The sequence below is a fragment of the Fukomys damarensis genome, unplaced genomic scaffold (genome assembly GCF_012274545.1).
Source record: "Fukomys damarensis isolate Sample0158 unplaced genomic scaffold, DMR_v1.0_HiC HiC_scaffold_1, whole genome shotgun sequence".
NCBI classification, from domain to species: domain Eukaryota; kingdom Metazoa; phylum Chordata; class Mammalia; order Rodentia; family Bathyergidae; genus Fukomys; species Fukomys damarensis.
Window position 1 is genome coordinate 34,056,518 of NW_022900913.1, and position 17,220 is coordinate 34,073,737.

Here is a 17,220-nt window from a genome sequence, read left to right on the forward strand (position 1 = left end):
TTTAATGTTCATACAGAGATTTCTTTAACCGAAATACCGAATAGTTTCTTTGGTGTGAAAAACTATAATAGTACACAGGATCCTAATGAGATAATTAATAATGTGAAATAGGAAGTAAAGGGCTAAAGGTGTAGGGAAAGTGGGAAGGGTGGAGGAAAGGTAATGAGGGAGAGGAAAAACATATGAGAAACTGAAAAAATGGAAATAAAGTGTTTGTAAATGGGGAGGGGAGGAGGGGTGAAGGGAGGGCAGGGACAAGGGGAAAAAATGAGAATCAAGACCTATTATGTAAAGGTACAGAATCCCAATGATGAATGTAACTGTATTATATACCTAGATTGTACCAATAAACTCAATGAAAAGAGAAAAAAAAAAAGTCACAAATCAAAAATAATTGGCCAAAACTCTGATGGCTTTGTACAGTGTAAACTCAGCCAACTTGGGCTTATATTTCTCAGAATTCCCTTCCTTGTATAGTTTGTGTAGTGATGGGTACAGGATATCTTGTATGAGATCTGGAAGGCAGAGATGGAATGCGGTCTTTTTTTTTTTTTTTTTTTAACAGTCTGAGTGCAGGGCACTCTGTGAAGTGTACATGTCTTCTTGATCTGTTATCTCAACCTGTTGACCCAGAGGAAGCAGCCACAGCCGCAGCTTCTTTAGCTTCCATCAGATCTCCTTTCAGTTCCTCCACATCCTTAGCCTATTTGTGCAACTCCAGAACCACTTAATTACACTTATTTATTTTCAAATCTCATTCCAAATGGCAGGACAAAGTAAAAGGTCAATAAAAACTACAAAATTTCATGTCACAATAACCTATCATTTTACATCTTTCACTCATAAAACAATTTTCATGATTACAGTATTTTAAATGTATATTTTTCAATAAAGCTATCTGGCCTCCTGCCTTAGCCTTCCTACACCACTATCCTGTCCCAGTACTGTAGTTGCTACCATGGCTAACTCATTAACCTTGCATTTACGTGATGAGTTCACATTCTAAGATGAATTCAGATTCTAAGATAACTGGGTAGCTAACAGGTATCATGAGTGAAGTAAAAAAAAAAAATCAAAACACAAATATTTAAATGATGATCCAACTTTAAAGTGACATGAAAAAGGAAAACACTTTCCAAATAACTGTATTGTAGTTGCTCACAGTTGCTTCAGTGTGGATCTTAAACATCCCCCAAAGGGTATTAAAGGTTTGGTCTTCAGCCTTTAGCACTACTGGAAGATGGTGGAATCTTTAAGATGTGTGGCCTAGTACAAGGAAGTTAAGTCACTGGGGGCACACCCTTGAAGGAGATATTGACACCTGCCCCTTCCCGTTTCTCCCCTTACTTCATGGCTGCCATGAATGTATAGGTCTTTACCATTTGCTCCTGCCACAATGTACTATGTCTTCACCGGTCCAAAGCATTGGGGAGAGGCAAGTGACGATGGACTGAAATCTCTAAAGCTATGCCAAAATAAACCTTCCTCCATCTAAGTTATTTATCTTGGAATTCTGTCATAGTAATGGAAAGCTAACAATAGTCTATGAATAGGAACACATACATATAATGGTGCAGAACAATTGCATTTTATAAATGTAAATGCCAAAACAATTTGCTTGATGTGTGAGCTTGGAAGCAGATCTCCAGCTCCAGTCAAGCCTTCAGAATGCCTAATCCGGACTGCAACTTCACAGGTCCCCTGGGCCAGAATCACTCAGCTCAGCTCTTCCAAAGACCCACAGAATGAGATGATACTGCTTACTGTTATAAGCCTCTAAATTTTGGTGTGATGTTATGCAGCATCCATATACCTAGAACAATACTGTTTCTATTTTCAAGAAGGTATTATTGGGATTCTAGAAACAGACATTTCTGGAATCATTCCACACCCACCTTCGGTACAGATATTTAATATCTGTGGCTTAGATTCTGAGAAAGAGCAATTTAAGAAGTGTACTTCCTCTATTATTTATTGTCCCTGATTAGAACATTGCTATGGTTTGGGTGTCACTCATAAACATTCATGTACTGGGAAGCCTGGTCACCAGGGTAAGCAGGATTGGGAGGTGGGAGGTACAGAACTGGGATCTTTAAGAGGCTGAGCCTTGTGTGATATTCTTGGGTTACTGGAGGTCCTGCCCTTGAAAGAGATTAAGGTAGTTATCATTAAGAGGGTTGGTATAAAGGCCTGAACCTGGGCCTACTCAGCTCTCCTATACTGTACTATACTGTATTGAGATGTGATCACATGCTCTTGCTATTCCCATTCACCATCATGTGATACAGTTGAGAGGTCCTCACTAGAACTGAGGGGCCCTTCCCTTGATCCTCTAAAACTGTGTGCGTGTAAGCCTTTTTCTTTATAAAGTTAATACCTCAGGTGTTTCATTATAGCAATGAAAAAAATGGACTGATACAGACACCTATGTGTACCATTTTTCTTAAGCCTTTTCTTCCTTCTCCACTTCCTGTTCTTCTTTTACAAATAAAACAGACCCCAGGACTTGCTAAACTCCTAAGCACCGTGCTTACTTTACACATTTACTTTTGTTGAAAAGTTCCTTAAGTGCAATATATTTTTAAAACTTAATATGCATAAAATCTATTGTATCAAGGTATTTAAAATATTATACTAATAACAAGGGGTAAGCACATAAATAATCTTCAGCTTACAAGCTACCCGGGGCTGGGTGTGGTGGCGCACACCTGTAATCCCAGCACTCGGGAGGCTGAGACAGGAGGATTGCTGTGAGTTGGAGACCAGCCTCAGCTACATAGTGAGACTAAAAAAAAAAAAAAAAAAAAAAAAAAAAAAAAAAAAACCCCACCAGCTACCCGGGATGACTTCTCTGCCATTACAGCCAGTCACACATACCAAATTTTTATCCATGACTTGCAGAAGCCACTTTCTACAACAGCCAAATTTTGTCACATCTGTTTCATTTTAAAATAAATGCCATCAACTATGGGCAGTTTAAAAAGTAGTAATCACCTCTCCCCAGCTTTACAAACACACAATTAGCTAATCACTTTAATTATATGCCCTCATGTACTGTTTGCTATTACTTTTGCTAAAATAAGAATAAATTCACACTGTAAATATCTGCTTCAATCTTCCCTCCTTCCCATCAATGTCACAAATTACTTACAAAAACCTGAGATAAAAACACAAAAACGATTTTTAAGTACATTTTGCTGAACTGTATTTGCGATGAAACAATACATTTAATTTTTTTAATGGTAAAATAGCAAAGGTCTGTGACATGTCTAGTGAAGATAGATATGCCAAAGGGAGGAAACACATTTTGTTCACGTTCTCTGAACTTTTTATAGCCGTTAGATCTCTGAGCATAAAATGCAGTTCCTATCACCACTACAAATAAAAACATACAATTCTCAATCTCCACGTTGCAAATCTTGGCAAATTCCCAAAGGCATGCGTTTCCGAGGATGGTATGACGCAGTAATTTTGGGGTCAATTTTAAAATGGTGCAGGAAGCCCTGGTTATCTGTGGGGACTGTTTTGCACAGCACTGAAGTCTCTAGGAACGCGGAGCGCAAAGGGCTCGTCTACCTGTTGGGGATGGAAGGCAGTGGGCTTCTCCCGCAAGTCTCCTCACCCTGCCCTGGGCAGCACCAGGGGCGCGGAGCCCGGAGAAGGTTGCTAATACACCAGTCTAGGAAGCGCGCCGAGTCGCAGCCGGGAGCGGGGCTCGCGCAGACCTCAGGCCTCAGGACGGCGTCCGCCCACGGTCACGCACACCTTGCTCGCCAGACCTGCGCTCCTGCCCTCCCGGCAAGCCCCATCCACCCGCAACCCGACCTCCAAACTTCGGTTTCGGGTGCACCCCGCTTCCGACCTCCCTCAGAAACGCAAGAAGACGCAGAGTCCCGGAGGCCTCCCTCAAACTGGGTCGCTCGCAACTGCCCAAATCATACCCACCCTCGGTTCTCTAAATTGAAGCGCGAACAGGGGGGGCCCCGCCCCTCGGGCAGCACCATAGAGACGCCGGGGCTCGGCCGGAGCGGCCCAGACTCAGCGTCCGCCGAGAGGACGCTGGGATGCCGACCGGACTTGGAGTTTAACTTTACCGCCCTCGGCGCTGTTTGGTTGAGTGGATTGACATCGTTAAGTTCTCAGTCGTATCTCTAGAAGGGAATCTCTGGGCGACAGAATAAATTTAACGGGCCTTGTTGGTTTCCTCCTATCAAGCTGGAGGTTTCGGTTTTTGGTTTACCCGGCACCGACTCCTGAAGCCTCAGACCTCCCCGTGACTCACCCGAGGCGCCCAGGAAGTTGGGGACAGAGAAATAGCCTCACCGAATGCCGACGCATAGGCCGTAATGGCTCTAGAAGGTGTAGAGAATATTTTAACATCCTGTAGACCCGTGAGGGCTGGCGACAGACCGGTACTTAACATATCTTTTGCAAACCTTGGGACCCGAAGCTCCTCGGTAGCTCTTCACCGCCCCCTTGGGGACTTCTCTATAACGACGCTGGTGGGCATTAGGAGCTCATCTCTTGTGGACTGCAAGGACGTGGCCAGAACACTTAACCACCAATATTGAATGTTCAGATGAAGTCTCTATGGCATATAGGATACAAACCAACCTGACTGACAAGTTTATTTACTGGGGTGTTGTAGGATCCTTTCACTTCCCTGCCTCACAATGACGGGTGCTGTCTTAGCACCAAAGAGACAACAGCTTCATATTCAGCCTTAATGAGAAGTGGCCCAAAAGATTCCCAGGGACATTCTTTCCTGTTCCTACATAGTTTCTCAGAACAAGTGTCAGAAAACCAGGGCAGCAGTAGGATATTCATTATACAGTTAAGAGAGACCACAGAAAATTGGAATGTTAAGCAAACTCATGGGCCACTCCAACCTCAAATTTCTCAGTCAAGTAACATTTCATTACTTTGTCACACTAGTTTGGAGGCCGTTCAGTCGTGTTAAGGACAAATTTTCAGTCTGAATATCCTTATGGCAGGATAGCACATCCTACAGTCTAGGGACAACATAGATGGCTTACTGCAAACCAAAGCAGAAGAAAATTGTTCTTTTTTTAGTAGTCTACTGACTAAAAGCACAAATCCATTTATAGCCCTCAAGTGCCAGGCACTGAGGTTAACAAGGCCACATAATTTCTTCTTGGAGCTCAAGTTCTACTGGAAACAAGTTGTACTGTTACAAGTATTATAGAGGAAAGAAACATAATAAACTGGATGATTAGAGCTGGGAGAGGATAACTAGTCAGGTAGTTCGAGCGGCCCCTCTAAAGAAGTTTTATTTTTGCTGATAAATGAGCCAAGAGTGAGAGAAGCTAAAAACCACTGTGTCCATTCACTTTATTGACCCTACTACCCCAGATCTACTATACTCTTTTCTCTCCATCACTCTCACGTCTTCTATTGCATCTTCCTTTTTATGTGAAAAGCCTGGTTTTTCATACAAAGCAGAAAATTAGCACACTTTATTTTTGGTACGAGAGATTGAACTCAGGACCTTGCACTTGCCAGGCTCATTTCTCAATTGCACATTCTTCAGTATAAATCTTTTCATATGTTCAAAAGTAATGAAAGTACATATTTTAAATACAACAGTTGTTTAAGTGCTTGATTCTTATCTTGGGATATGAGGTTGATCAGGCTTTTATTTTTTTTGAGATCCAGTTCTCTTTTCAGAGTTCAGGAGTAAAGAGATTAAGTAGCAAATGCCCAAATACACAATTATGCTTACTAAAAAAATAAACAAAGACTAATAGTGAATGTTTCACAACATAAAAACAGCAAAAAGTTATAATTTTGTAAGTTCTAAAATATCTGAAGAAATAAACTGTTACAATTTCATAACAGTTCTTTATTAATAAAATGTAATATATATCCCCCCCCTTTGGTACCTGGGATTGAACTCAGGTCCTTGCTCTTGCAAAGCAGGCGGCAAAACCACTGAGCTAAATCCCTGGCCCTATACTATATATTTTAAGAAAGTATAAATTAGGCAAAATACAATCAAGATTAAATGTCAATTCTCAGCCACTGTATAGAATATATGCAATTTCTGGATTTACTAGTAATCTTTTTACCAGTAACTTGAAGCACCCCTCCTGACTTTAATAACATATCGTAATTATTCCATTTTTCACTTTTTGGAGTTTGATAGAAGATAGTCAATATCCTGAAGGATTTCAGAAGTTTTTTTCAATGCTACTGATACTCTCTTTTCGTCCACTTCTAATAGGATTTCTGAAGAATCAGAAGACTGTTCATTTTTCTTGCTTGAAGTGTAGTTTAAGACACCACTATTTTCCAGTAGCACTGAATTAGTTAAGGAATTTTCCCTCACATTTTTCATTATATAAATATTTTTATTTTCAAAAAGCCTGGCCTTCATATTAAAATAAATCAGTTGCAACAAAGATCTCTTGGATTTGGAATAGAGTTTTGACTTCAGAATTTATGGCGTCTACACACAGATGAGGAATATTGTTACAGTATAATGTAACAAGAAAGAATATGTACATAAGTATGGATGGAAAGAAAAGAGGGTGGTAGGGAGGAAATAAAAGATTTATAATCTCATAACTTCTTTTTTTGTTGTTGTTTTGAGTCAAGGTCTCACTATGTAGTTCAGGCTAGCCTTGAACTCTCATTGATCCTTCTGCCTCCACCTCCTGAATGCTGGGATTACAGGTACAGGCCACCACACCCAGTTTAACATTTCTCAATGTCCTTCATTTATAGTGTTATGAGAAAAAAAAGGAAAAGGAAAAACTGCCAAAGGTGTAGGGGAAGTGGGAAGGGTAGGGGAAAGGAAATAAGGGAAAATAAAAAAATAAAAAGGAAAAAAAATGGAACAAGAATAGGGACAGAACTATAAACAATCTGTGTAGTGTCTTGTAGAGTGAAAGAGAACCCTGTCCCTTATTACAGGACTTTATCATTTAAGAAAGATTATAGAAAAACAACAAGAAAACAAATTTAGATAAATAGGGTGAATAGAATGAAAAGTTTGAAAAGGAAAAAGAGGCCTTCACAGGTATAATTTAGAATATATGTGAAAAAGTCTGCAGAGGAAATCTTAACATAAGTTTACCATTCTTTACCAAATTTAAACCTGAAGAAGGATAGTACATTAAGGATACAGTTAAACTTCTGTATCTTTTCAAGTTCAGAAGCAACAGACCTGTGCAAGAAATAAAAATAAGTTTATGCTAGTTGTCTCAATCTTTTATATTCACAAACTTCTATTTTTTAAGACAGGGTCTTGCTAAGTCAAACTTTTCTTCCTATTTGACATTGTCAGTTATACTTCTAACCAAGCGAGGGAGGGGATGGGAGGAAAAAAAGGGAAATAAAAAGAATTAAGGTGTATTACGTACATATACAAATTTTAAGAATAATTTTTAAAAGTAATAAAACTTAATGTTTACCTTTGTTAAAATCACATTAGATCACCTCAAAAGTTGCATTAAAAGATTTCTTAATTTTTCCTGGTATCCTTTCTAATTTATTCAGATTATACCCTCAATAATATTAATCTTCCTAATGGGGCCTCTTCCTGTCACTTTTCCATTTAGAAACTTGTGTTTCTGTCAAATCTGAACACCTGTATTTTAATTCAAGATTCATTCCTATCCATCAAAACTTACACTATTCCCTAACAGGTAGCATCTGTTCTGTTAAAATTATCTTTTCACCATCTCCACAGGCCAAAAGATCCTTTTAACCTCTGCCCTTGCTTCATCCCTATAATCTCTTTTTTTTTTTCTAAATATTTCTTTGGGGCCATGGATTTAGCTCAGTGGTTCTGCCACCTGCCTTGCAAGTGCCAGGTCCCGAGTTCAATCCCCAGTACCCCACCAAAAATAATTAATTAAATATTTCTTTGAAGCTCAGTCCTAGTCCCTACTTGCTTTATTTGTTCATTTGCCAGTAAATGGGAGGCAGCCCTAAAAATAAGACAAATTACTTAAAAGTTAATTTCAGAAAGAATTTGTTAGTCAATGTGGTTAATTTTGATTGAATTGAGAAGCACTGAGGAAATTAGTAAAGCCATTTCTAGAGTTGTGTGTGTGTTTCCAGAGACTACTGGCATGTGGGGCAGCAAAATGATGGGTGAGAGCTGCCCTAATTGTGGGAGGCACCACCCAATGGGGTGCAGGCCCAGATGTAACAAAAGAAGGAGGAAGCCAGCTAGCACCAGCCCTCTGGCTCTCTTGCTGTGTTCTGGCTCCCATGAAGTGAGCAGCTTTCTTCCATGACACTATGCCCTTCCCCTATAACGTTTCTGCATTCATACAGGTATAAAAGCAATGGAGCCAGCCAAACATGGAACTGACCTCTGAAACTATGAGCCAAATAAATCTTTCTTCTGTAAGTTAGTTTTCCCAGGTATTTCATTACAGCAATGGAAAACTAACAGTCAACATTTTATTTCCTTTAAAATTACTAAGATTTTAAGAATTCTCTTTAAATTTTTCCATAAAGTTTTCAATTTATTATATAAACCACTCATTTTGATGTAAAGTTTTCAATGCATAGTTTCATGCCCTTCAGATGAAATATGATTTAATATAACGAATTAGGTATTTGATTAGAAATACATTATTTTCAAATTTAAAGTATCATAAACATAGGAGTAAAATATATTTAAGCTAAAAGTGTTCTAGGAAAAAAAGTTTCAGAGTTTAACATTTAACACTTGAATATTTAAATCTCAGTTGGCTGTTGTGAACAGATTAAAAGAAATATAAATACCAATTTTCTTCAAGAAGAGAAGATGAAGGACATGTGAGCATCTCTCTTGGACTCATCTGAGTGAGTCCTCTGCACCACGATGTTACTATTTTCACATATCTACAATGAACACATGAAAAAAAAACCTTGAAAATGAACTATAGTCATTCTGCAAATGTAATAAAAAGGGAAGAGCATTAAGACAATTTGGGGGAAAAGGATAAAAACATTTTAAGTGAGGCATTTACTGGGTAATTTTCTAAAACTTTCATTAGACAGAAAAATCAAGTTTTTTCATTATTCATCAAAAATGCAATGATTTACTCACATCTTTGGTTAATAAAGATGACATTTAAGAGTCAAAACACAAGTAATCTCATTTAAAGATCAAATTCAGCCCGGTGGTGGTGCATGCCTGTAATCCCAGCACTCGGGAGGGTGAGGCAGGAGGATCACTGTGAGTTCAAGACCGGCCTGGGCTACATAGTGAGTTCCAGGTCAGTCTCAACTACACAGTGAGACTCTGTCTCAAACAAACAAACAAACAAACAAACAGATCAAATTCAAATGTTTAAATTCTATTTTTAGTTTTTCAAAGTAAAATGAATTTTCTTAAATTTTATAATGAAAATGCCATCACACTTCAGACTATGTGCATTTTGCTTATTAAAATTTAAACCAGAAATCAGCCTTATATGTGCATATGTACACACAAATATACATATTTATGATTATAAACTGCATATATAAAAAATGGAATTTAAAGAATTATGAAGTGACTGGCTGAACAAGTAGTAATATTTTGTAAAGAAACTATCTTCTTGAGGCAAATTATTCAAAATGTCAATTGAAAGAGCATTTAGACCAAAAAGCAATGACGACCAACAGAAAAATAAATTCAGGAAGTAAAACAAGCAGTGCTTATGTGAACATCAAGTAAAAATCACCAAAACATCAAGACTACCACAAGTAGAATTACTATAATATAAAATTATATAAACCAAGAGAAAAGCATATTCATAAAAACTGATTTTAAGAAGCTTTGCCCTTTTAAGTATCATCTATTTCATTTAATTTTTCCCACTTTCTAGAAATACATATAATTTTAGTATCTGTGGTTGAAAACCCTACTTCAAATTGTTTAGGGGATCAGGATTAATTAATTGGCTAGCACATCTGATCACAGTCCTATCTCCATAGTCTCTATGTATGTGATCATCTCTGTATCACATCAGTTTGAAAAATCACCTGAATACAAGGAAATGATTAAAGCTGACCTTATTTATTTAGTTATGCTAAACACCAGTAGAAGTGAAAACTTTAGTCTGATTAAAATAGTTCATTCACATTATCCACATGGAAAAATTTTAAATGTGTAACATTTAAATAATGTTTAAACTGAGCATGGTGGCTCACGCCTGTAATCCCAGCACTTGGGAGGCTGAGGCAAGAGGATTGGTGTGAGCTTGAGACCAGCCTGGGCTATATATAGTGACCAGCCAGGTCAGTCTCAACTACATAGTGAGACCCTGTCTCAAATAAATAAATAAACAAATTAATTAATAATGTTTATAGGGCTGGGGATTTAGCTTAGTTGGTTCCACCAGCTGCCTTGCAAGTAGAAGGACCTGAGTTCTATCCCCAGTACCAAAATAAATAAATAATGTTTATAACACTGCTTCTGTGAAAACATAAAACTAATTTTTTAGTGGGCAATGCTGAGAATAAACCACACCTTGTGCTGTACCCTACCACAGAACTACATCCCCAACCCAAATATTATGTTAAAAACAATTGCTTTTTAGTACCTTTCATATGGTCCAGGGTGTTCAATTTGAATTAACTGATCTTGTCCATCAGGAAAAGTTAACCTACACCAACCTAAGTTGAGACCTTGATTTACCTTAAGAAGCAAGGAGGAAAGGCAAGTTTTATCACTCCAAAACAGAAAACAAAAATATAATCAACTTCTTCTGATTTACCAAATTAAAAAAATAAGTAGTTGAATCATGAAAAGTTATTTTAGGGGCTGGGGATTTAGCTCAGTCATGCCACCACTTGCATCAGAAGCGCAAGGTCCCAAGTTCCATCCAAATAAATAGTTATTTTGACATGGCTATAATTTACCACCCCTCATAGAGATAATTATGAAGAAAATAATATATAATATATATAATATTATTTTAACTATAATAAGTTGTCTTTATACAAATGACTGTTTGTTACTTTGTTCTGATTTTTGCTGGGAAGTCCAATGAAATCAGTAAAGCCTCTTAACAGATTTTATAGTTAAAAATTTTGAGATATTGTGGTACTTTGTCTTTTGTTGTTTTCCATAGATAGATGCAACAAAAATATATTTCTGACCACAGGTAAGAGATTACAGATAATGTAATATATTTCAAAAAAGCTCAAAGATAGGATTTTGAATGTTTTTAGCACAAAGAAATGATGTGTGAGAAGACAGAGTACTTATCTTAACATGAACATTATATATTGTATCAAAACATCACTTGGTACCTCATACATATGTACAATTTTTGTGTCAATTTTTAAAATGCTCCAATAGATCTTACTATACACAAAAAATAGATTTCCTTCTAAAGTACACTAACCTGTTCTTTTTCAACAAAAGAGCTGAAATTCCAATTCAAGGTTAAAGTGATGCCATCTAAAAAAATAGCATGTACTTTGTCATCAGAGTAGGCAAGAAATCTTCCCACATTGGATATGAGTGACTCTTTCAAAAGTAAAGGCAGAATGTTGCTATTATTTATCCCAGGTACCTAAAACCAAATAAATAAAAGTATCAGGGAATAAAGTTATTTATTAACAAGATTTAAATGAATATTAATTAATTCTGAAGAAACTTCAGATTATCCAGCTTAGTTAGTATCATAGAATTCTTACGTTTAACTTTTTCAGAAATAGAGAGCAAGACATTATTTTACAAGCAGATTAAGTATTAATATTTATAGAGCTAACATTTAACATTTAACTCTGAACATTACATAGAAAATAGACTTTAAATCTAAAAGATTAGATATACTTTAAATCTAGTAAGTTCTGTTTTCCCCTCCATTAAAAATTAATAAATTGGGCTAAGTGTATGGTTCAGTGGTAGAGCTCATACTTAGCATTTGAGAGGTCCTTGGTTCACTCACTAGCATGGGAATGCAGATACAAATACAATAAGGAAAACTATATGCAATAAAAGCATGGCATGAAGAAAGGAAAACTATAAACAATAAAAGCATAACACGAAGGAAAGGGGAGAGGAAAGCAGGGGAAGGGAAAGGTTGAACACAAAGGCCTGACTTTTTCTTTGTAAATTAGATGAATATTATTCTGAATAAACAAGTATTAATGTTACAGACTTTCTTGCATGACTTTGATGAAAGCAATTTGAATTTAGAAATATGGACACAAATAAAATAATTTTACTATACCATTTTCCAGCAACATATACCATAGTTATGGCTTAGAGAAAGCCTTGTCTTGGCACAGTGTTGAAGAATTCTGTGAACATGAAAACACTTGTTAAATGTTTGCAAATAGTAACATACTCCAATGCTAGTAATCCATCCTCAATGCTGTGTAACATTTTAGATAGATGGCAAATAACACATTTTCACTGAAATGTTCTTGTAACTCTTCTTCAAAGAATCCATGAACCCCAGAAGGGAATTTTGGTTCCCTCTGTACTAATCTCACGTAGGTAAGGCTATTCTTCTAAACTGACAATGAAATGACTTCAAGGAGAGAATTAACAGGTGGTTTTTTTTGTTTTGTTTTGTTTTGTTTAGACTGGGCTTTGAGCCTAAAGCATTCACACTGACTATATTCCCAGCCCTTTTATTATTTTGAGACCAAGTCTCACTAAGTCGCTAAATTGCCCAGGGTGGGCTAGATTTTGAGATCCTCCTGCCTCAGCATCTGGGATTATAGGTATGGACCACCACACCCAGCTGCTATCAATTCGTAATCCTATCCTTAATCACAAGAAAATGCATTAAGGTTTTTGGGTGTATATCACTTGGTTCAACTGAATGTGAAGAAATTACCTGGTTGCCTGCTTAATCAGAGAACATACAGAGAACAGACTTCCTGGTCTATCTGGAGGAAGGTTGTTCACTGAGTAAGTTTTCTCTTCTCTCTGAAAATTAGTTTAAAATGAAAAATCTCATTAAGAATAAATTTTGGTCCTTATTAACTTTTTTGTTAAAATATGTATTTACAGAATGACAAGGCAAGAGTTATTTTAACAATGTAAAGCTCATACACTTTGTGTATTTTAATGCTTTCATGATGCTTTTCCACTGTCCCATTTATTTAAAGTATAGAATGCTATACTGCAAAGTTATGTTCTAATAGCCTATAACTTACTAATCTTACTAATACTTAATCTTGGCTATACTTCAACTAATATAGCAACCAAAGTAATTTTCACACATTAGTAGGAAAGGAGACATCACCTAAGTCACATGCATTTAAAAAAAAAAGCCTACATGGGTTTAAAAGCCACTATTTTAAATTTTTAAAAAAATTGTTGGTACTGGTGATTGAACTCAGGACCTTGTGCTTGCAAGGCAGGCCTGGTGCCATAAATGAATATTTTAAATGAATCATTATGTTACATTTCATCGAGAACTATTGCTATACAGTATTCTTTGTTTTTTGTTTTGGTACCAGGGATTCTTTACAGGCTCAGGTTTGTGAATTTTTTTAAATGTTATTTTTGTTACTCTTTCCGAATTTGCTCTCTCTGACCTGCTAGTGTTCCCCAGGAATGTTTCTTTTCTTTTTTTTTTTTTTTTGGTACCGGGGATTGAACTCGGCTCCTTGCGCTTGCAAGGCAGGCCACTGAACCGCTGAGCTAAATCCCCAGCCCCAGGAATGTTTCTAGTCTTTACTTCTAACTTCCTGATTTCTTCTTTAGGTAATTCTAGAAGGTCCAAAGCTGTGTACACATTAAATATAATAGTAACAGCTAACATGTACGGAGTGTGCTATAGGTGCTATGATATACATTTCATGGATTATTTCATTTAATCCTCAAAATAATTCTGAAGAACTGTTAATGCCTTGTTTCTAGATAAGGAAATTGTAGATAAGAAGTAGTACAGATCTGATTTGAACCACAAGAGGTAAAGGGCATAAGCCCCATATCAGGGAAAGAAGATGGGCTTCAAAATCAGATCCAGATTCAAACTGCAAGTCTGATTCTTATTAAAACAATGTGCAGATTATGCAAACTTCTTAAAGAAGAATTTCTGATCAGCTTTACTTGATGTTATCAAATTGTCCTCTAAGAAAGTTGAATGAATTTATACTCCATCCAACACTATGAAAGCACCCCTTCTTCTATACCTTCTGGCAGTGGATATTATCTTTAAAAAAATTTTTGGGGGGAGTACCAGGGATTGAACTCAGGACCTTGCACTTGTGGGGCAGGCACATTGCCACTGAGCTAAATCACTGGCCCTTCTTTTTAAAATTTTGATAACTTCAATAAGTGAAAATATTGTGTCAACTGTTAATTTGCATTTACATGATGCAAAAAGTAAAGGCAAACATTATAGGATATATATAGTATTCTGAAAATTTTATATTGCCTTTTCTTATCCTTCACTTCTTTAATTAATTTTGGGGGGGAGGGGTCTTTATTACTGATTTAGTATGGGATATTTTCTTCCATGTCTTTGCCTGTCTTTTTCACTTTATCTGATATGACAGAGTTTTAAGTATTTAAAACTTAACAAAAATTTGAAAATTTCAAGCTTGTCAAACTTGAAGATGTTTTTATTATTCTTAAGGTATCCTTTGCCCAAAGATTATGAAATGGTTTTCTATATCTTTTATTATTATTATTATTATTCCTCTTCCTCTTTCTCTTCTTTTTTGTTGTTGTTTTGATTTTTGAAATGGGGTCTTGCTAGGTAGCCCAGGCTGGCCTCGAACTCATAGCAATCCTACTGCCTCAACCATCGAGTGCTGGGATTATAGATGTGTGCCACCACTCCTGGCTATTTTTTCTTCTAACAATGACAAAGTTTGGTTTCTTATATTTATTAATTTGTTTGTTTGTTTATTTATTTTTGGTACCGGGGATCGAACTCGGGTCCTTGCGCTTGCGAGGCAGGCCACCGAACCACTGAGCTAAATCCCCGGTCCTGTTTCTTATATTTAATTATTTAATTCACCTGGAATTTATTTTGGAGTATAGGTTAAAGAGGCAAATTTATCCCCAAGAGAGTAAGTTGTCTCTAAATCTTTTCACCAAAGCTGACAGAGAAAAGGGCTGCACACAAAGGTCTAAGAATGAAGCCCAAAGCAGTCAACCACGAATGTAAAACTTGTTAGAAAGTTTTGTGTTTTATTCCAAAAGTTCAAGCTTCTACTCTGTATGTTTGCTTCAATATAAAAACTACACTCCTTCCTGAAAGCTCTGAGCAACACTAAAACTCCATGAGATATGTTATATTAATACTGCAACTGTGCAAACTCCATTACCTACAGCAGTCAGCAGTGTGACTGTGCTAATCCACCCCACAGGCCCGTTTACTTGTGTCCTGCACTGCATGCACTCACATACATAAACACAGCTCTTGGTCACAATCTTATTTTCTTGTTTGTCTCTCTGACTGACCACTAGACTGTGATCCCTTTGAGGGCAGGAATTCCTTATTTTCATCATTCCCAGTGCTTACCAGAATGCCTGCTAAAGAGTAAATGTTCAGTTAATACTTCATAAATGAATGAGCATTTGCCTAGAAATAGATTTCAGTAGGGGATCTGCTCTAATACATACTGGAATATTTATGAGTAAACTTTGGGATTTTCTTAAAAATAAATAGGGAGTGAGTGGAAGAAGCAATGGAAGTACAGATGAGCAAATGGGTAATGGGTATCTAGGGATCTGTTACATTTGTCTGCTTTCTTATGATTGAAATTTTCCATAGTTAAAAAAAACAGTCCACTCCATTTTGAATTCTCCTCCCTAGAGACTGTGATAATCTTGTTACTTAAGTACTCCAGTCTGAAATGGAGGGAAAAAACATATTTATTCTATTTTAACCTACAAGGCAGTGTAATATTATGGTGATTGCTATAAAAGGGAGGATGTCAAATGTCAGAGTAGCAGTAAATAACTTAAATCTCATTAGTATCCACATTATCATTCCATGGTCTGATAAACATATGTTTTAGTGTTTTGAACAACAGAGTTATATATAGTTGTATATAAAGATACAATTAAAATATAGAATTACATGGTAGGAGAAAATAAGCAAGTATTAATTCTACATTGTATACTGACTCAAAGTGATGCTTCTGGTTTTAGAATTTTATATTAATGCATTCTATGTCAGATGAAATTTAATCTTCTGATTTAAACATGAGTTGCTTAGGCCAACAGATAATAGTGGGTGAGAATACAGTAAAATTTCAGTATTTCATAATTAACTAGGTGCCAATGCTAACTGTAAGATATTAATTCTCGAGAGGGGGTTTTTTTCAGCTGCCTGCCTGCCTGCCTGTCTGCGATCACCCGGCGGCGTGCGCGCGAGCTCCCGGCCTGCGCGACAACAGACCCAGGAAGGACCCAAGGACCCCAGAGGGGGTTTTTTTTCAGCTGCCTGCCTGCCTGCCTGTCTGCGATCACCCGGCGGCGTGCGCGCGAGCTCCCGGCCTGCGCGACAACAGACCCAGGAAGGACCCAAGGACCCCAGAGGGGGTTTTTTTTCAGCTGCCTGCCTGCCTGCCTGTCTGCGATCACCCGGCGGCGTGCGCGCGAGCTCCCGGCCTGCGCGACAACAGACCCAGGAAGGACCCAAGGACCCCAGAGGGGGTTTTTTTTCAGCTGCCTGCCTGCCTGCCTGTCTGCGATCACCCGGCGGCGTGCGCGCGAGCTCCCGGCCTGCGCGACAACAGACCCAGGAAGGACCCAAGGACCCCAGAGGGGGTTTTTTTTCAGCTGCCTGCCTGCCTGCCTGTCTGCGATCACCCGGCGGCGTGCGCGCGAGCTCCCGGCCTGCGCGACAACAGACCCAGGAAGGACCCAAGGACCCCAGAGGGGGTTTTTTTTCAGCTGCCTGCCTGCCTGCCTGTCTGCGATCACCCGGCGGCGTGCGCGCGAGCTCCCGGCCTGCGCGACAACAGACCCAGGAAGGACCCAAGGACCCCAGAGGGGGTTTTTTTTCAGCTGCCTGCCTGCCTGCCTGTCTGCGATCACCCGGCGGCGTGCGCGCGAGCTCCCGGCCTGCGCGACAACAGACCCAGGAAGGACCCAAGGACCCCAGAGGGGGTTTTTTTTCAGCTGCCTGCCTGCCTGCCTGTCTGCGATCACCCGGCGGCGTGCGCGCGAGCTCCCGGCCTGCGCGACAACAGACCCAGGAAGGACCCAAGGACCCCAGAGGGGGTTTTTTTTCAGCTGCCTGCCTGCCTGCCTGTCTGCGATCACCCGGCGGCGTGCGCGCG

General features: G+C 38.3%; 1 protein-coding gene across 4 annotated transcripts in view; it reads right to left on the reverse strand.

The window, feature by feature from the left end:
* CUNH5orf34 (chromosome unknown C5orf34 homolog) overlaps positions 1 to 17,220 on the reverse strand; it is a 39,140-nt gene that overhangs the window by 6,470 nt on the left and 15,450 nt on the right. For 3 of the 4 annotated variants that reach the window (XM_010629917.3, XM_010629916.3, XM_033760836.1), the window contains 7 exons: positions 12,807 to 12,898; positions 12,192 to 12,261; positions 11,358 to 11,528; positions 10,551 to 10,645; positions 8,764 to 8,862; positions 7,149 to 7,189; positions 5,931 to 6,321 (listed from right to left, as the gene is read on the reverse strand). In XM_010629917.3, the coding sequence (XP_010628219.1) occupies positions 6,146 to 6,321; positions 7,149 to 7,189; positions 8,764 to 8,862; positions 10,551 to 10,645; positions 11,358 to 11,528; positions 12,192 to 12,261; positions 12,807 to 12,898 (744 nt within the window). In that variant the 3' untranslated portion in view covers positions 5,931 to 6,145. Of the gene's footprint in view, positions 1 to 5,930; positions 6,322 to 7,148; positions 7,190 to 8,763; positions 8,863 to 10,550; positions 10,646 to 11,357; positions 11,529 to 12,191; positions 12,262 to 12,806; positions 12,899 to 17,220 lie in introns of those variants that run through there. The other variant, XR_781340.3, reaches the window with a different exon arrangement.